This window comes from Triturus cristatus, chromosome 1_2, assembly GCF_964204655.1.
Source record: "Triturus cristatus chromosome 1_2, aTriCri1.1, whole genome shotgun sequence".
Classification (NCBI taxonomy): Eukaryota; Metazoa; Chordata; class Amphibia; order Caudata; family Salamandridae; genus Triturus; species Triturus cristatus.
The window spans coordinates 460,170,287-460,191,374 of NC_140580.1; the positions used below are offsets into that span (position 1 = coordinate 460,170,287).

At 45.4% G+C, this 21,088-nt stretch overlaps 1 protein-coding gene across 1 annotated transcript in view; it reads right to left on the bottom strand.

Moving 5' to 3' along the window:
- KNDC1 (kinase non-catalytic C-lobe domain containing 1) overlaps positions 1-21,088 on the bottom strand; it is a 575,645-nt gene that overhangs the window by 472,692 nt on the left and 81,865 nt on the right. Inside the window, exon 3 of the mRNA XM_085606188.1 lies at positions 10,007-10,065. Within this exon, the coding sequence (XP_085462314.1) occupies positions 10,007-10,065 (59 nt within the window). The remainder of the gene's footprint in view (positions 1-10,006; positions 10,066-21,088) is intronic.

A 21,088-nucleotide genomic window follows, 5' to 3' on the forward strand; every position in this document is an offset into this window, starting at 1 on the left:
GCCCATTCAGTGATGTTACTGAGGGCACATGTTGTGCCCCCCTACAACCTGCACTGTAGTGCGTGCGCTGTGTGGCATGCACAACATGGTTTGTGCCAGCAGGGCGCATACAACAGTAGAGGCACTTCTGGGCTGCTGCTTTGGCCTCAGGCTCAATCAGTGAGCCGAAGCATGCATACAGCACAAGACCATGGCTGGCACACTGCCAGCCCTGTGGTCTAATCAGAATTCTGTGGTCTTAAGACCGCCAGCACAGCAGTCTTGAAGAGTACGTGGCTTCGGTGGTCTGGTGGTCAGACCACCGAAGTTGTAATAAGGCCATAAGTCCCAGTCCAGCACAACCAGATAACCACAGTTTGGTTATTTATGCTTTTATGCACTATTTACATTAAATCTTTAAAATGACATATCCATGGTTCAACTGATTGTATTTTTGTTGTTTTGGTCTCAAATAATTTATTACATTTTACTCTATTTTTCTTGCGTTATGTTTGTCTTTATTATTGTTTGAAGTGCACGTAAACACTTTACACTTTGCCTCTAAGTTAAGCCTGACTGCTATTGTGCCAAGCTACCAGAGGTTAAGCACCAGTTAATTTGGGGTTTGCTGATATTTCAGTCTGACAGAGATTGTGGTTGTTGCTTGAATAGGGTTTCACCCCCTACCTCAACCAGTAACCTAAATTCTTACAGGCGTTAATTCAATATGACCTTTACTTTTCATGTGCTCTGATTTTCTTATAAAATAATACATTTGCTCACACCACAGTGAGTCTGCAGATCCCGAATTTCATATGCAAAAATAATGTGTAAGACCCCTCGATTTTTTGGGGTGAGCAAGACGACTTTCCTGTTCTACTAGGGATGTTGTTCATCACTTTCACAATATTGCTGTCCACTTGGGACTTAGAATGGCTTCTGATTTTGTATTTTCTATGTATGACTATACCTTGAACGCCTTTATAGCATTGACTCTATATTGCCTATTTTTGAATTTGTAATAAAACCCTTGAACTTTATTGGATCTAGAACTCAGTTATTGATTGGGCCCATTCAGTAAATTGTTTTTCTAATTGTTATGCTTTGGGAGGGGCCTTAGTGTGAGAACACATTGCCTCATGAAATCGAGGTTTAACACCGTCTCCGATCCAGTGAAAGGTGGGCTTTTTGATTGAGGTAAATATTGGGGTTGGGGGGGTTCTAAAATTTCGGGATAGTCCGCGACCACACAGTGTATATCAAAACCATCCTGACATCATAAAGCAGAGCAATATTCTTGAACCCTTATTGCTGGTGATTGTTAGAGATGTAAAAGAGAGCAAAGCGAATTGTTTTTATCTCTACAGTAGATGTCCTGTTTAATTGTTATTCAGGGAGAAAACAGCATATTGATTTTCAGCATCTACTTTTACCTATGAGAAAATATTGTGATTTTGCAGGGAAAATGTACACCAGGGCAGAAGTATAGGAAAAGTTGCAAAATCCACAAACTAGGTGTAGTGCAGTAGCTGAGATGTATGCAAGACTTCCTTTAAGTAATAAAAACTTGACAGTCCATAGACTGGAGGGCAACTGGCACTCTTATGTGCATGTTAGGCTTACATATCAAGATAGGTACATACAGAAAGATCATCCAGAGGCTACGTTTACAGCTCAGTCCCTGAAATCTATAAGCATGGCACAACACATAAAGATTGGAACACGAGAATGGAGACATCACATAAAAGAAGACTGCAGAATAATAAACATAATTCAGGTGGACACAAGCAACAACAGCCCAATAAAATACATCTACCCCTAGAGCTGCCAAGCATCATGCTGCCTTGAGTAAACACTTTTCATCCGGAACGTACCTCAGCTTTAAGCTATGACACAAGTTGTCCAAGGTGATCTAACAACTGAGACAATTAACCAGTCTGGCACTATTACAAGGCCACATACCCACTACATTAGACAACAAGCAGCTCCATTACTGTAGGATGCCGGAAGGAAGTAGGACATTTACAAAATATTGTTTAAAAATAGATAGAAATGGTTTTGATATGGATGTTTGCCAAAAATTAAAACTGATCATTTTCATAGGTTGGCTACCGCTTATGTGATTATATTAGTTGTTATCTAGGTGTTATTATCCAGGAAGCTTTTCCTGAAGAGTCAGATGAATGGGCTGCCATGGTAATCCACTCCCCCTCCAAATAAGAGGTGCAGGCTGAGACTTCAATGAGCTTAAACATACACGCTCTCAGGAATGGACCTCTCTCTTTCTCTCTCTCTCTCTGTCTCTCTCTCTCTCTCTCTCTCTCTCTCTCTCAATGATTCTCACTCTCTTTCTTTCTCTGTCTCAAGCAGTGGGGTAACAAAATACCAGAGGGACAACATGTTTGTATGTTTCAATAAATACATCTATTTGAGTATGAAAATACATGTGCAGATCTAACAATACTCAGCAAGCCCAGTCCCCATATGGCTCGCCTGATGCTCCATGAGGTAACGCTAGTAAACAAACCTTGTAAGCCCCCGGAGTCATTCCCGTGGCTTGGGAGTAGGAGGAGATGGTGTAAGTGATAGCGACTTCCAATTAAGTTCAGATGTAGAAAGCCCAAATTGACAGACGAGCCTTCTTTGTACGTGAGAAGAAGCATAAAAGAATGGCAGGGAAAACAAAACGAAGGTGCAGAGAATGCAAATATGGTGAGTGAAGAGAACATATGGGAGCCATAAAATGAAGGCAACCTTTTCCAGTATGGCTCTTCTATAATTGCCCTTGGTGCAGTGTTTCTATTCTTCTGATTGGTCTTTCTTCTCTGACTGACCTGGAAGGCCCGGCCCCTGTATCTCAACCTTTGGTCTTCCATAGTATCTATGGGACTGATTACGACTTTGGCGAAGTGGGAGCAGGCCGCACCACCAGTGCCCTACTTCCACACTGCAAAAGTTGACCACCGCCTGTCCACCAGATTACGAGCCATTTTGTGGTGTGGTGGGCGGTTGCCATGGCGGTCCTGCAGTAGCGCAGTTCAAAGGCTCATATAGGAGCTTTTGAACTGCAGTGCCGACCTTGCACCAAGGCAAGTTTCTGCAGTCCTTGATGTGCAGGAACTGGGGTACATGCACACAGAGGGGCGTGCCACGTGCCTTCCTCTGTGTATCCCCAGGCCCTGAGGCGACAGAGGCCCCTGTAGGGCCCCCTTAGTTTCCTCACCACCTGCATATCCATGACATGAGCACCGCCATGAGACTTCTGGAGTGAGGAAACTCGTAACATGCTTGGCGGTGCCACAGCAGCACCACCAAGCCTATTGCGGCCTCAGACTGCTGTGCCACCAACGGGGATCCATGCCACCACCAGGGATCATGGATCCCTAGTGGTTGCGGGGGTCTTATGGTGGTCTGACCGCCGTAGCCGTAATACTGTGGTTGGATCACTGGTGCTGCGGTAGTCGAGCGCCACCACACCTCCACCCTGGGTTTGGTGGTCCTTTGGAATGCCAAACTCACAATTAGGCCCTAAGTCTCTGATGTCGAACCATTCAGGTGTATGCGCGAATTACTTATTTCCTGTTTGGTCTTATGTTTCGAGCTAGCTCCTGGCCATTGTTAAGTCATAAATAACATACTGGAATAGAATATTGCACTGATCAATGTTCTGTTTATGTTGTGTCCCACTGGCATGGATACAGTCAAACCTAAATGGTTCATTCTCAGTTGCTATGGAATACAGAATTGGGAGCAAACAGGAGCCTGTGGCCAATCATGGTTTTGAGTTTTATGGTTTAAATCTGTTTTATTGATGTATTCAAGACAATACAACAAAATGGCGAGAAGACAATAAAGGCCAAAAGCACTGCCAGCAAGCAGTAAGCTATCCTCGTGGGCTGCGTAGAGTCCCTGCTGCAAAGCATATATACAACAAATTTTTAAAAAAAGGACAGAACCCCAACCCCTACCTCCCCCACCCCTCCTCCAGTCCACCTTGCCTTGATTTGTGCACAAAATAAAACAGCACAACCCAAGGTTAGCCCCGTCTTCTGGTAATCGCAGCAAGCGTAGGTATTTATGGCATGTGAGCTCGTGGAATTCCTGTGTCAGTAGAGCTAGGAAGGGGAGCCATGCTTCCTGAAAATTGTCGCCCTTACCAGCGAGTGTAAGTGTTATTTTTCCATGCCCAGGATGTGCCACAGGCATGTCAACCACCTGGTGTGTGTGGGGGCCTATGGGGTCCCCCAGTGTGTGAGAATGTTCTGAATGACTGCGCCCAGCGCCAATCCTATCAGGCGACCCCTCTTGGACTTCAGTGGGTATGCCAGTGGGTTTGGTACTCCCAGTACAATGGGCTTGTAAGCAGTTGAACAACCTGGTCAAAAGAGGAGCTAGTTCAGGGCAAAAGGCTTTGTTAAAGGTGGCCGTGAAGCTGTCTGGGCCTGGGGCTTTGGCTAACTATAACCGAACAATGGCCAAGATTACTTCTTCAATGCGGATCTTCACCTCCAGGACCGCTGCTTGCTCCGGCATGAGCCTCGGTGTCTGCACTCCCTGGTGGTAGCTAGAGCTGTCATCCTCATCCAGGGACTGACTTGTATGGAGCCTCTCATAAAAATCCCTGAAAGCCTCTGCTATCGCGTCGTCATCTGACACCAACTGTACCTCTGCGTCCCTGATCGTCTGGACACTCTGCCGCTGTTCTTCCCTGAGTCTGTTCGCCAGTAACCGCCCGCACTTCTCTCCCCCACATAGAATCGTCATCTTAGTGGCTGCTATCCTAACCAACCAGGAAATTGGGTGGTGTTTCCATTTGAGTATGTCAGAGCGTACCTGCTTAAGTAAGTGAGTGTAGTTAGTGTCGGCAGTGGCAGGTGGCGTGGCAGCTAATCTCACTACCAGGTAAGGGATTGAGTCCGCCAACAATTGAAATGGTTATCTTCCCTTGAGCCGTTCCATCGTCTGGGGGGAAAGTGAGAGGTTAAGGGCCACCGATTTGTCTGACCTTAAACCTCGATACTTTGCCAAAATCCCACAGTTCCTGTTGGAACGACCCCAGCGAGGTCTCAGGGTCGTCAAGGGTCACTAACACATCGTCAGCATAAAGACATATCGTGTGGCTGTCTCACGCAAACGGAACTCCCCGGATCTGTGGGCTCGTCCGAACTCTATGCGCTAGGGGTTCCATGTATGGCGCAAAGAGCAGGGGTGATAACGGACACTCCTGTTGTGTGCCCTGCGCTATTGAAAGTGGATTTGACCAAAGCCCATTGACCATCACAGTATCCGTGGGAAAGCGATAGCAATTTAAGACTTGTGTGCGGAAGCGTTCCCCAAAACCGAAGTAAGACAGTACTCGTTCCAGATATGGCCAATGCACTCTATCGAACACCTTCTCGGCATCGATTGCCATGAGCATGTAGTCACCTGGGAACCTGGAAGCCTTATCTATAATGTGGAGGACCCTTCTAGTGTTGTCGCTAGTCTGCCTTTGAGGTATGAAGCCGGCCTGGTCGGGGTCAATTAAGGCTGGCATGTATGGCTCCAGCCTCTACACTAAGATACCCGTGTAGAGTTTTAAGTCGATATTGAGTAGCAAGATGGGCCTGTAAGCACTGCAGTGCGTTGTATCCTTCCCTGGCTTGGGGATGACTGTTATGACCGCCTCCACCATGGAGGTGGGAATGGCACCAGTGACAGCAAAGCAGTTGAACAACCTGGTCAAAAGAGGAGCTAGTTCGGGGCAAAAGGCTTTGTAAAAGGTGGCCATGAAGCTGTCTGGTCCCGGGGCTTTGGCTAACTTTAACCGAGCAATGGCTGAGATTATTTCTTCAATGGGGATCTCCGCCTCCAGGACCGCTGCTTGCTCCGGCGTGAGCATAGGTGTCTCCACTCCCTGGCGGTAGCTAGAGCTGTCATCCCCATCCAGGGACTGACTTGTGTGGAGCCTCTCATAAAAATCCCTGAAAGCCTCTGCTATCGCGTTGTCATCCGACACCAACTATCCCTCTGCGTCCCTGATTGTCTGGACACTCTGCCGCTGATGTTCTTCCCTGAGTCTGTTCGCCAGTAACCGCCCACACTTGTCTCCCCCACATAGAAGGTGTGCCGCAATCGGAGAGCAGCGTATTCCGCCTGATCCAGATCCAAAGCCGCTAGCTGGGCATGAGCGGCTGACAACTGCCGCCACACCCTAGGGGCTCCCGTCCTTTGATGTATGCTTTCCAGTTCCCTGACCTCTACGGAGAGGCTGTCTCTCTTTTCCTTCCTCAGTCTGTTGTCTGCCGCCAGGATCGCTATGAAAGCGCCACAGAACACTGCCTTAAACGCCCCCCATATACTGGATATACTAGTCTCTGGGATGTCATTATGGGAAAGATAATCCCCTATGGTTTGTTTTATTTGATCCACAACCTCCTGACGCTGGAGGAGCGTGTCCCTCAGTCTCCACTGTCTACAGGGTGGCTTCAGGGGCGGGAGCGACACTACCGTCACCACAGCTGCGAGGTCCGAAAGGGCAGCCGAGAGTATTTCGGTGCTGGACGTTAACGAGTATAGCTCCCTGGTGCCCAAAAAGTCGTCCAGTCTGGCGTACGTTTTATGGGCGTTGGAATAATAAGAATATTCCTTGTCTTGTGGGCGGGAAGCTCTCCAGAAGTCTACTAGGCCTAGGTCTCGTAATCGAGAAAGCCTAGCTTTAGTCAGTGTGCCTACCTGCCCATATCGTTGAGCTGACCTGTCCGCGTTATTATTGAGGTCGCCCCCCCAGGAGAAGGTATCTTTCATCTGTGGAGAGGGCCTCCTTAAGTGCGTTATGCAAAAAGCCCTCCTGACCCTCGTTAGGAGCATAAATTGTGCCCACCACTAACCCCTGGCCTGCAATGTTGAAGCGGCAGGAGAGCAGTCTACCTCAAATCTCTGCCTCTTTCTGGACCACCTTGCCTCGAAAGGACTGTGAAACTAAAATGGCCACCCCAGCTGTTTTGGTCGTGTTGGAAGAGAACATCTGAATGAGGAAAAACTTGGATTTGAGTCTACCCCAGTCCCTGGCTAGGAAATGAGTTTACTGCAGCAGACAAATATCTGCCTGTGGCTGTTCCAGGAACGAGAGAACAGCCTGGTGTTTAACTGTATTATGGAGATCTCTCACGTTAAGTGAGAGAATCTGAAGGTGGGAGGGCTGCATACTCGGTGTCAATGTGTAGCCTCTCAGCTGACAGGCTCCAGTCCCATTGCGCAAGTTGCTCTACACCTCCCACCCCAGTATCCTTGTGCATGTGTGTGATGTGACGGATGGCCGAATAGCAAGGTGAATGGAGGACCGCAACATTACCCCAAAAACACCTGTAAAACATAAAGACCAAACTTACATACAACAACTCAAAATAAATGGAAACAAGTTTACCCGGCGTGTAATCTGGAACTAGTCCAATGTCCCTGTGGGGCCTTTCGGAAAAGTAAGTGGGGTCCCTACTGTGGCCAAATTCTCGCTGCTCCCTCTCCCCCAAACTGCCTCAGAGAGGATCCCAAGGGGACCCCGAATCGATCAGTTGCCTTCGGCCTTTGCCAATGTAGAAGGGATGGTTTCCAGTGCCTTTTGCTGACCTCTTACAATTTCGGCCGAGTTTGGCTTAGTCACTTTGCGGCGACTTCCCTATCACAGCCAGCGAGGTCGCTGTTCCCCCTGGTTGTCGTCCTCCTGGCCTCCACGCGGCTCTAGTCCCAACAGGCGGCACGTCTTCTGCAGGGACCCCAGCTGTCGGACCTTCCGGTGCCAGTGGAAGATAATTCTGAAAGGGTGACCCCAGGAATAGACTATGTTCAGGTTCCTCAGGTGGGAGGTGGCTTTGAGTTTTAGAGGAGTAAACCCACATTTGAAATTATCCCCTATATGTTTTGCTTCGAAAATCCTGACAGGGAAAACCTTTAGAAAGTAGGGAAATTCTGTGTTATCCAGTGCACAAAATCCCAGTTCTGGTTTTCATTCATTCTGAACATAAATACTCAGATTCAGAAGGGAATACTGCATCGAGTAACACGCAGCCCCCTATAGCACTGATGTCTACTGGTGCAGAATTACAGCACTAAGAATTCAGGTAAAAATCGATAAAACTCTGGACCAAATCCCAGGACATTTGGAATGAGGCCGAAGGAGGTCATGGTAAAATATACTTAACTTTGGGTATGTGTTGTAGTTATATGTTAACCCGTGTTAACTGCCCGCCTGAAACTGGAATAAATGTGGTAGGCTGGGAAAGAGCTAAAAGCCAACTATGCCGTGGAGAAAAGGAATAACAAAGAGTAATAAACTGACTGGGAGGAGGAGTCATACCCAACCACCATGCTCAAATGTGGCGATAAACAAATAGGCATATAGTTTAAAAAAAATCAGTACATTATTATTAATTTCAAATTCATTATTTGACATACATTTATGAAGACCTTGCAGAGGTCAAATACTTTATCAGGGTTGGTAAAGTAGGGTAGATGGAAGTAATATGGTCCACTGACTAAATGTGCTAGATTCACTAGTCAAAGAAAAGTACAATCCAAAGGCTTCCGACTACAAACCTGGGGGCATATTATCAACGCGGCGATAAAAAATTATCGCGACTTTTGCGTCCGTTTTCGGACGAAAAGTGGCAATAATTTTAATGCCCTATTAGCAAGGACACGCTAACGCGTGAATCCATGCTTCTTCACCCTTTCCTTTAACGCCCAGCTTTGCATCTCTAATGAGATGCAAAGTGGGGGTTCCTCACAAGAATAACAGGAGAAATGTCGCTAAGCAACATTTCTCCTATTATCAAGCCTCACGCTAAGAAGCATAGCGAAAAGAAAAGTAGCGGTAACCTCTGTTATCGCTACTTTCCTTACGCCTGTTTTGAAACTGACTTAGCCATGATATCTTATGGAAGGTGGATATCATGGCAAAGTATGTGTAGCCCTATCAGCAAGCTATCGCCAAAAGTTGTGCGATTATCGCTGCATTTCCAGCGATAATCGCACAGTTGGCAGCTTGCGCTCTGAATTTTATCGCTTTGGAGATAAGTGTTGCTGATAGTACGCTATCTCCGCGATAAAATTCTGAGTTGTCCGGCGATAATTATCCTCGCGCTAAGTGCGCTTAGCGATAATTATCGCCGGCCCTTGCTGATATGCCCCCTGGTACTTTCCTCAAATGGCCAAAGTCCTTCATCATTGTTTTTCATCAAATACTTACCCATTTGACCTACTCGTCTTTTAGCTGTAACACTGGAGGCCAAGACAACAACCCCTGGAAGGAATCCTGTTTTAGCCTTAGTTAGCACGAGTGCCGGTCCATGGGTCCCATCAAAAATGCATTACAGTGAAATCAAAACCATAATCGCCCATATCAATACTTGCCTCTGGGCACCGAATCCAACCTTCTACACTCAAGCACATTCCACATACATGAGTTACAAATTGCACCGCATGACACACAGTCCTCCCTTTTACAACTCATACTACTTTATGAGCAATTAAATACATGTGCCAACACGTAAATCTATTCTTATAATTAAATATCACTGATAGTTTGTGTTTGTACGTCGTGTCCATCGAGTCCTTAATCGAGTATTAAACAACAGTGGGGCATATTATCAAGACAGGCGATAAAATTATCCATTTATTATTCCAATTGAAGCTCAGGTTAGATGTCCTTCACATCTAACATGGGCTTCAATTGGAATTCCATAGAGCATATTATCAAACCCATTATCGCAGTTTTAGCGGCAGTTTTCTGCCGCTAAAGCAGCGATAATTTTATCGCCTGTCTTGATAATATGCCCCAGTGAGAGTTAGTAAAGCTCCTTATTTTCTCATAATTTCACGTAATTACTGGAAAGCAGATTACACAAATTTTGCACACCTCAAAAGATGAGCTCTTCACTGAACAACTGTTATGTCATCACATGATTACGGGAAGTGCAGTCTATGCTAGAACAATAATATCAAAGCCCAAAATGTGACAGGACATAGACGCACGCTGTAGCAGATTACTCACCTCGATGGTATTTCCAGTAATATCAAATTCTGGAGGCACAAAGTCACCTTCAGGATCATCTAAAAATATAAAATGCCATACTGGTTAATAATTAAATATAAAGTACTTTCCTGCAGTCACTTTGTTGGCAATATGAGTGTGACTTTTTCATTAATTAGCATATGGTGATAGAAAATGGTTACATTTTATTAACCCATTAATGTGAAATAATTCACCATTTCAGTAGAGATCTTATGCTCTACTGCAAGATTTCATGTGTTTGAAACAGAGTAATGCACGTTATGTGTATGTCAGAGCAAGCTTGCTTAGATAAATGCAATAGAGTGCAGCTGAGTAGAGGTCTGAGGCAAGTTTGCTTGCAGTTGTGGCTTCGAACTGAATACCTACCTTACTCAAATAACACAAAGTAAAACAAATGCCACCTTCTATTCACTCACAAGCAGGTGGGTTTTTCCACCTCCTAACAATCTTTAAAGTAGCATTTCCCCAGTGGCCGGTGGTGACATTTGAAAGAGGTGAGGCTTTACAGAGTTTGGTATAACTTTTATGTAGCGAGCGAACTAAGCAATCTTAACTGCCAATCATGAGGTTCGAGGGGGTTCTCCTACCGAGAACAAATTGAAAAAACATTAGCAAATGGTGCATTTTATAGCAAATTAATTTAGTGAGAAAGCAAGGTTTATAAAGTAGTGGGAATGTGTAGTCTTGAATTATTAAACACATTAAAAACTGCCCCATATCATACTGCATTATCATGTTCAACAGTTAATGTAACGTGCAAATTGCACAGCACTACAACTTCACGCCCATTAAAGTGTGTGCTTCCTCAGTGTCTTGCACTGCATGAGGCATTGACTTTGGAAATAAATGCTCCAACCAGGCTTCGGGTAGCATCTGCAGCTGCTGCCTATAATCAGTCATTTAGAAATAAGTGTAGACAGGTTTTTAATTGGGATGAAAAAAGTGGGGGCTCTCTAACAGAGAACTTGGAAAGTAAATTTCTGTGATTCTCATAGTGTACCACCCAACTGGAATTTTAGTTTCAGTCTTAGCTGTTATTGAACCATATATACATATTGTTGGACTTGGTCCTTTTTGCAGGGTCATCCCTAAACATTTTGCCTTTCTCCTAGCCTTTTTTCTGACATGGTGTTGGTGGTTTTAGGACTCTGGACACTTTAGCACTGCTGTCCAGTGTAAAGTGTGTGCGCTCTCTGTGTTAAATATGGTAAGATTGGTCTACACCTGATTGGCATATTTAATTTACCTGTCAGTCCCTTGTAAAGTTGTATCTCATATACCCAGGGCTGGTAAATTAAATGCCACTGGTGGGCTTGCAGCGCTGATTGCGTCACACACCAAAGTAGCCTTTCAAACCTATCTCAGGCCTCTGCCATCGCAGGGCCTATGCACGCAGTGTTACGGCCGCTGTGACGTTGCACCTAAAGTGTGTGCCATGTCTGTGGCCCCCCTTTTACTACATGTCAGTCACCCCTAAGGTAGGCCCTAGCTAGCCCTATGGGCAGGGTGCATTGTAGGTAAAAGATAGGACATGTACCTTAAGTGCGTGACATGTCCTGGTAGTGACAAACAGCCATTTTGGTTTCGCACTACTGTGGGGCTGCCCCTCCATAGGAATGCATTGGGGAATCCCTGATAAGTGTTTCAGTGGTAATTCCTGATATGAGAGGAGCAGCATGGTCAAGTTTAGTATATTTGGAATGGTAATAATAAATGCTGCGCAATGGTGTGTGCAGATTTATTATAACTATTTTAGAAATGCCACTTTTAGAAGTTGGCATTTCTGTGTGCTATGTGTCTGCCTGCCTGATGTGAATTGCATGTCTGGCTTTTGAGTGACAGGGGCTGGGAGGTGTGTGTGGCTCCAGGAGGGACAGGATGAGTCAGCACTAGGCTGAATGGGACATCTACATTTGGAGAAGTCGTCGGAGTAGTCCCCTGACCCTGAATAGGATTGTGCCTTCCCTGTACAATGCTGGCTCCCCCCCGTGGTGTGTCTGATCACCGAGCCCTCACCTGACAAACGGGAAGAGGAGCCTGGTAAATAGAGTGCTCCAATTCCCCCCTGAACCAGTTTTTGCTGGTTCCCCCAACCCCTGTACTGCAGATGAAGGAATGTGTAGTATAAATATAGGAGCTGTGACCCCATGAATAGTGTGCTGTTATTGGACTTGCTGGGGGCTTGCTGCTGAAGGGGGCCCAGGAGGAACTGCAACTAGGGCTTGCCTCACTGCTGGTGGGCCCTGTGTGCTGTCCTCCCTGGGCCCAGCTATGCCCCATGGACCTAAGGACTTTTGTTGCATCCAGCGCCTCGTGAGCGCTGTATTTTACTTGCCCAGAAGGAAGAGAGCGTGGGCTTCGTAGCGCAGAGCTGCAGCCATGTTAGAGGGAATCCTGACTTGGGGATTCCCCCACATTTTGTGCCTTTTCGGCGTGGGCCCACCCCGTCTTTATGCTTTTTGCGTGAGCCTACCCCCCTGATTTATGCTAAAAACAGAGCGGGAGCCCACCCCGCATCGGTGCCTTTAGAGCAGGTGCCCACCCCGCATTTGGTGCGTTTAGCGGGAGCCCACCCTGAATTTACCTTTATTTAAACAGCGGGTGCCCACCCTGCATTGTGGTGCCCACCCGCGATTGCTGTTATTTGAAGCGGGTGCCCACCCCTCACTTTGCCGCGAGAAGACAGGAACGGAGCTGCTGAGATCTGCAAAAAAATCTCCACAGCGGCCCGACCCGGAAGCCAGGTGGCCTTGCCTGGTTGTGGGCGGGGCCTCGTTGTTGGCCGGAAGCAGGAAGGAGCCGAGCCTTGTGGTCTCGCATCGGCCATCCCGTGGATGCTGTGGAGAGGAGCAGCGCTGGTGGGGCCTTGCTCCCTACCCCGTCCAGAGGCTGTGGAGGGCCTGACGTCGCCACGAGAGAGAGCCCCCTGAGTGGGGCCGAGTTGAGAGTCCGGTGGGGGGGTGTCGGGGCACATTGTCGGTGCCCTCCCCCTTTGGTCGCTCCTAAAGGCACAGTGGTGCCCGTGCCTCTATTTCCCTCACAGCTGCACTGCCTTTGCGGGCAGCTGCACCAAGGGGGGCCCTTTTGTTTTCACAGAGTCCCAGAGTAAGGCTCATGAGGCACGGAGAGTGCCAGTGCTTATTTCTCTTTTGGGCACTATTGTTTCGAGTCCCAGTGGGGGCTCAGAAAGCACAATGGTGCCAAGCCTAATTCCCCAGCTGCCCTACAAGAGAGCGGGCAGCTGCAACATTGCGCATATTTTTTATAGAGTCCCAGTGGGGACCCAGAGGGGCCCAGAGGGCACAGTGAGTGCCGGTGCCCATATTTTGCTGCACAGCTGTACAGCAATTAGCGGCAGCTGCCACGTTTAGGCCAGCGCAATTGTGCACTTTGGATTCTGCTGCAGTGGCTGCACGCCCTGACATTTGGGACATAGGGCATTTGAGCCCTCTGAGAAAGCCAGTTGGCCAGTGGGTCAGTCAGGTTAGTAGGGTGCCAGGCCGTAATGTGATTGATGTGCTAATATGCTAAATGTGTTTTATGCAACATGATTTATGCCTCTTATGTTTATGTTTAGGAGATTATTCCCTAATCTGAGGTTTCGGCGTATGAGGTTATTGCCTAATGTGATTTCTGCTTATGAGGTTATTGCATACTGTGTTTATGCTTGTGAGGTTATTGAATAATGTGTTTATGCTGGTGAGGATATTATTACCTAATGTGTTTAGGCTTATGAGATTGGCACATAATGTATTTTATGCCTGATGTGATAATATGATTTATGATGCAGGATATAATGCTGAGTACAGTGTTTTACCTGTAGCTACTGGTTGTGTTCTACATTTACTATTTGTGCTTTGTGATTGTTCTGACAGTGGCCCAATTAGCCCTGCCATGTGTATATAATCCCCAGTAAATATTGCCTAGTGCCAGTTGGTACAGTGTATACTGTGTGATTACTATTCTAATGTGTTTTGGCTAATACAAAGGCTATTTTTATATATAACCGTGTGTGGAGTTCCTTTTGTGGTGTGCCTGGTGTGTTGCTGCTGTGTGTGCGTTGTGCAAACGCTTTACACATTGCCTCTGGGATAAGCCTGACTGCTCATGCCAAGCTACCAAGGGGGTGAGCAGGGGTTATCTTCAACGTGTAAATCCCTTGCCCTGACTAGCGTGGTGGTTTCTGCCTGGCTTAGGCGCAAACCCTAGCCAACCAGAAATCCCATTTCTAACACATATATATATTTTTATATAGAAAACACAACTGACATACCCCTAAAAGCTGTTAGTACTATTGACTTTGTCAAAGGTTGTCAACTGTTTAACATAAATGAGTAACAGCAATAATTTGTTGTAAATAATTACCATTAAATATTAATGAGGCCTGTGAAAGGAGTATCAGCCTTCAGGCATGTGTGTTTTTGTAGGTCACGCCTAGTGCAGCGCGCATGCGCTGTCTAGGATATCGGCATCTTGGAATCACTTCAGCTTTTCTACAAGCTTGTGCGTGAGGTGCTCACACGCTATTGGTCTTTGCATCCGGCTTTCGCACGCAATTGGCCTAAGGCATGTGGATGTCCCAGCTTTTTGTGAAATGTTTACTCCCAGAGCGATTTGCCTTAGGGAGACAGCAGCGGCGCACAGGGGCCATCTGTTTTGGGTCAGGTTTCATTTTCAGACCTTGCCGCTTTCATTAGAAGGCACGTCCCCTCCACCCCACCTCCACAAGAGTGCGCGTTGCTTTAACTTTCACGGCTGCGTGGTGGCGCTTGTCCTTGAAATATCTTGCAGCGCTCGAGTGAGGCAAACGAAACCCTGAGATATTTAAAGCTCGAGAAGAAGGGAGAAGGAAAGAGATTTTAAAATGAGCATGTTGTCTCTCGGTATTCTTCCCCATCACATGCCTGTGAGTGCTGTCATTTGCTTTATAAATTATTGGCGTGTAAAGCGTTAATGTGAGGGCCCAGGCTACTTTCTATAAAGACGAATAATGGGGCTCAAAATCGCTGCCTTCCAGGATTTCGCAGGGATCTCTTGAATGCTTTTCATATTGATGTCATTTTCTGTTTTGTTGCATATTCTCCTCACCTGCCACTCTGCTGCTTGAATATTATTAAGCGTGCGGAGGGTGCATGATGGATGGGCAATCAGTGCAGCCTCGGTCTGGGAAGCACGGTGGGCTCCTTTGCCATAATTACATTACTAAAGTATTTTTATACGCCTCCATGCCGCACTTTAATTTTAAAGGCGGCCATCGCTTTTCTTTATAGCGGCTCACTGTATTTATCTTAACACATTTGTTGTTGTTTTTTTGTTAAAGTGCCCCCATTCAGCGCTTTAACTTCAAAGGCGACCACTCCCCTTTTTGTATTCCATGCTCACTGGAATCAGTTTACAAAATACACAACTGTGTAGGCTGAAGCGGCTTGCAGTGTGTTTTGTCATTTCCTGGTTCCCTCTGGCTTACTGTGTTACGGTAAAATGCAGAATTTTCATTTCATTATTTATGTGGAATTGCTCTAGCTAAACACTTAAAAGGTCCGAAAGGCGAGACCTATTGTCTATGCCAATGCTTGTTTAAATATGTATGCCCTTTTTCTCTACACATCTCTTACCTCATCTCTTTCCTCTTCAGCACCCTGTCTTCACTGTCCCCAATGTACTTTCTCACATTTCCCTCACTTCACCACCCTCAAACATACACTGCAGTCATGCACAGTCAAGCACTTTATTTTCTTTAACTTTTGCCTTTTAAATATTTTGACATCTTTGTATCTTGAAAACATGACCATTATTCTGTGTGCTATGCAGAGAGGCCAACCCACTGACATGCACATTGCTTTGTCTTCAGCCAGAACTCTCTTTCAAAGGCCCTCACTAACACCTGGCACGACTCAAAGTATGCACTATACAAGAGTAATAAGGCATGAAAAAATGCAGAAACACAACATGATGATATAGCTAACACTCTTTGGGTTTTCAAGATTAAGTAAGAAGTTAAATAAAAGAGGAACTAATTCATTGACATGCATTACCGTTACGTTTTTAACATTAATTGTTTTAAAATTAAGCCATATCTTTTACATTAATGTTAAGGCCTTGAAGTTAGGGTCAGTTTTAATGCCACACAGCATGGAACTGTCTTTACTAGAAGCACATATTTCTCCCTTTGCGCTTGACTCAATATTTAAGTCAGCTTCGCAAGAGAACAACAACCCTGCTCGTCTTATGGATCCATTTCTTGGAGGAACAAATACAGCCGCTCCACTTCTACATGGGCCAGTGATCTATAGCCAGGGCCTGGAGTGTCACAATGGGGAAGGTTAGCAGGACCAGGTGTCTCAGCACAATATGTATAGCACAAGATTAGCACGCTAAAACTTACCATTGCCAAGGGCAGGGCGCCAAATCATACATGCTTGCATCCAGTCATACCCTGTGCCGAATGGGAAAGAGTTGGATTTATGCCTGTGAATGATGCACATCTTGCCTCAGCAACGATGCAGTCTCCAAAGTCCAAACCCATGGTGTTGACAGCATCACTGGCCTACAGTGGACACCACCATAGACTACAATGGCAATGAAGGGCTTCAGAAAGGTAACCCTGTATCATGCGTCACATTGCAGAAAGTTGATTTACTGCCAGCCTTCATGTCTCCTGCTTCAGAGTGAGGTGGTGCAACCAACCTGGGACAGGCAGCCTAGACTTGAATACATCGATAACATTTTATCTCTAAATACATTTATCGATTTTGTATTTTTTTAGGTAAACTTGTAAGAATTTCGAGGGGGTGCAGCCTCAGAGCTCTAATGGAAAAAACACCTCTGCATTTCGTACATTTAATAGGTCTGGGTTTAACGCAGCAGTGCACAGCAAAAAAGCATTAGTAATTAAAGCAAGTCAACTACATGAAACTATTAAAAAGGACTATATTGAAAACTCCCTTGCTTCCATTTTGCCAGCATTGTGGGTGGGGAGAGAGTTAGGGTGGGAAAATTAAGACCGATACACAGGTAAAGATGAAGGATTGAAGGAAGGAAAGCGAGGAAAGTGCCGGACGGAAGATAGAGCAGTGACACATAAGGGAAAGAGAAAAGAGTGAAATGAAGGAATGGGTGGACATGGCAGAATGGTAGGACGAGGGGTGACACACACACAGTAAAAGTGCAGAGACGGGGGATTAGTGTGGGAGACACCAAGGGTGAGAGAGAGAAGAAAGATGATGGGGGTGCAAGGATTTAGAAGAAGCAACAATGAGTGAGTAAAAGGTTAAAGATGCCTATAATTCCAACATTTCCCTCATGCAGTTCAGAAAAAGCATTCCATTTCAGGCAGGATACATCCTAACTACCAATAGCTTTAAGTGAGAGAAAAATAATTCTCTGGGCTGAGCCAAGATATGGTTGACAAAGTCTCAATCAAGTGGCTGAAAGAGACTGGTCAGTAATGGACAATACTTGGAAGGGGGTAGCCCTAACCACATTCTAAGTATATGGGAGGACTAGATTTGTTTGAAAGCTGTGCTGTTAAAACTCAGACCTAAGCATTAGACTAATAGGTGAATTTTATCACACGTTAGCTGGGATATTTACTAAAAAGCAACAGGATTTACCAGCAGCTCTACAGGAGCACCCGTGACATAATTCAGACCTTTATTTTCTACACAGTCTGCACAGTAAGCCTGGATAATGTCTAAAAGGGCATAGATTTTATGTTTACACAGGCTTGTATCATAGGTTTTATGTTTACACAGGCTTGAATCACTTTCCAGAGAGTCTAAAGCATCTCTCCTTGTATCCGGCTTCCACTGCCTCTCATTTCCCACACACCCTCTGCTGTTTGGACGTTTCACATTTAATATTTGCGTCATAATGTCCATCTGAGTATAAACATTCATGACCTCAAATAGCTCCTGTACTGGATTGTCACATGTCCCTGTTATTCCTTCTTATTTTAACATCGCAGCACACCATGCATAATCCAGGTGCCTACTCCAAAGAGCGGCTGCTGACAAGAGCACTCCTGTTTTGAACCTTTCATGTTGCAAAAAGTGCAGTAACCCAAAAAAAAGCTCTAATGGTGGCAAATGGATTGTCTTGTTGAGCCGGACAAAAGGCATCTTATCCCATCCTGAGCCTCTTGATTTTTTTAGGCCTGGGCTATTTACCGATGTATCTCACTTCTCAATGTAACCAGGAGGAGAATTTGAGGCCATTCAGACAACCTGAGAAGGGTATTTGAGATTTTAAAAATGTTATCACTATCTTCCATCTTAGAGATCCTAAAAGTGGTACTCAGGGCTTGAACAGTTCTCATTCACCTCTGTATTGCATATCAGGCCCCATATCTGCTGTCCTATCCTGTGTAGCTTCTGCTTACTCTTTGATGAAACAGGCATATTATTTTAAACCTTCGTAAATTTCACCTGCCCAGAATGTTATATCTCTGGAGCCCATACAAGGGATTCTTACTCCTCAGTGATCCAGACAGAGATATTCAAGTCCGGCATTCAAGGATTCTTTGTCAGATCTACATTTGACATCTGGGCGGACCACAAAGGAGTATATTATTTTATAATGATTCTATCCGTTTTAAACTGACAGGCTTACCTTCTTCCAAATCACTGAGCCACAGTGAAGCGAGGATTGTTATGGGTGACTGTTAGACCTGACATTCTTGGTGTTGTTTTCCCCCTAACTTTTTGCCTTCAAACCTCCTGTTTTTGAAGCCTTTGGTTTTGCTGACCTTAGGATTTTAAGCAGTTTACCACTGCTAACCAGTGCTAAAATACTTGTGATCTTTCTCTAAAACATTGTAACATTGCCTCATGCCTAATTGGCATATTTAATTTACATTTAAGTCCCTAGTAAAGTGCACTACATGTGCTCAGGGTCTTTAAATTAAATGATGCGGTCATCTCCAGCCCAGGTCCTCACATCTCTCGTAAATGGCATCCTCAATGATGATACCAGACTCCACAACGCAGACTTGTAGATCCCCAGAACTGATGCACAGCCAGCTGCACATCACACCCCTGACTTCAACTTGCAAGGCCCATTGATGAGATCCTCGATGACGACACAACAGGACCTCGCACCACAGCCTCGCCACACCTTGGAACCAATACATTGCTTTGTCTGCTTGGCCCTTCTTCAATCCGGATCTATGCAATGCCCATCAACCAAGATTTAAGGTACTTTGTTCAGCGGGCATGACTGGATCCCTGTAGCTGGCTCGTGCTCCATTCGCGGTTGGGATAAACATGTGACATTGGGCACACACGGAAACGCCATTAAGGAGAGGACCGAGATTTCTGTTGCTACAGACTGCTTCACCAATTGGAAAAGGTGTTGTTATGCAGGATACGAAGGCTCGTTAGGAGCACACGGTCACCACCGGAAGAGGTGACTTCACCACGGGTTAAGGTTCAACCCGAGTCAGGGTGTCTGGATTTAGGGATTTTACCCCTTTCGAAGAAGGTGCTTTAAGTGCAACCTTCGCTTCATATTCCAGTGTCATAGATTGGTTTCATTGCCTTGTTCTGAAGAGGCCAGAAGAAATAGACGGCTGAAACGCGTCTGCGTAGACAACTTCTTGTAGAGGAGACTCTATTAAAATCTAAAAATGTTACTGTAACAACGGCAGCACATAGAGTGGAAAGGATAGAAAGGTGTTATACCTCAGGTGCTGTAAAGACTACCTCTGAGTGTATCACCCTGATTTAATGTGTGAACACTAGTCATCAAATAACTTGTTGGGGTATTGGTAATATAGAGCTTTGTATTTATGTATATTTTTCCTTTTTGTTATATGTACATGTATTTTTGTATGTTTATGTATTTACGTATTTTGGAATGATTTATGGTCAAAGATCGGTCCCATGGCATGTATGTGTGTTGAATTCATTTTGATAAAAGGTCTGTGTAGAATTACATATTTATGTTAGGGTAATTAACTGTGCCCTACGTTGAAAGTAAATAAGATATCAATTCCTCTGTACTCATCTTCTTTGCTAATGTATTTTGTCCCGGTCCAGCATGACCAGATATCCCCAGTTGGTGCTTTGTGCTTTTCGGTGCCATTTTAGTTTATTCTTTAACAATTCTTAACTCCAGTTCTATTCATTGTATTTTTGTCATTTTAGTCTTGTTTTATTTTTTTTAAATCACTTGTTTATGTTATGGGGATTTTTGTGTGGTGTTTTCACTGTTTTACAGTTTGAAGTGTTGCACAAATACTTTACACATTTCCTTCAAGTTAATCCTGATTGCTCTGTGCCAAGCTACAAGAAGCTGAGCACAGGTTAATTTGGGGTTTGCTTGTGCCTTATCCAGGCTAGGGTTGTTGTTGCTGCTTGACCAGGGCTCACACCTCTGTCAACCAGTAACCCAATTTCTAGGAGTGAGCGTACAGCCATCATTATTTACATGGTGGCATTCCCTCACCCATTTCCTTTTCAACTTTCCAGGCCTGTACCATTTTACACTACTGCTCCCCTTACAGCTTCATCTCACTGGCCTTATTATTACTTTTCTACCTCACAATACACCATCATTCCACTCTTCCTTACAACTTGACCCTCCCCTTTACTCCATCTTTCATGCTATCCTATCCAACCCCTACCTACATCTACTGCATCCTCTTTACCCCTCCTTCTGCCTTTCTCACACCCAACACATTTCTCAGCCTATCCCACCAGTCCTAGTAGCATCCCCAACTTCTTCCATTTTATACCCTCCCATATATCCCCGAGTAATCACCTCAGAGCTCTGCCTACACCCTCTGCCTTCCATCCACTTACACTGCTTCTTCATTCAAGCTGTCTTCCCTCTTTTCCCTCTCACATTAAACCTGCCCAGCACCACTTCCAAGCCACCACTTCTCTCATTTATGCTCACCCCTCTTCAATGATACCTAGGCCTTGCCTTCTCCCTCCTCTTCCCCACTCACTCCCAACATACATCTTTTACCTTGCAGAGGAAACTGTATATACCTCGGGTCTCAACCCTCTGTCCTCCTGTGCATTCTTCAAGCCAGTCACATCACTTCTCCCGCTCTTG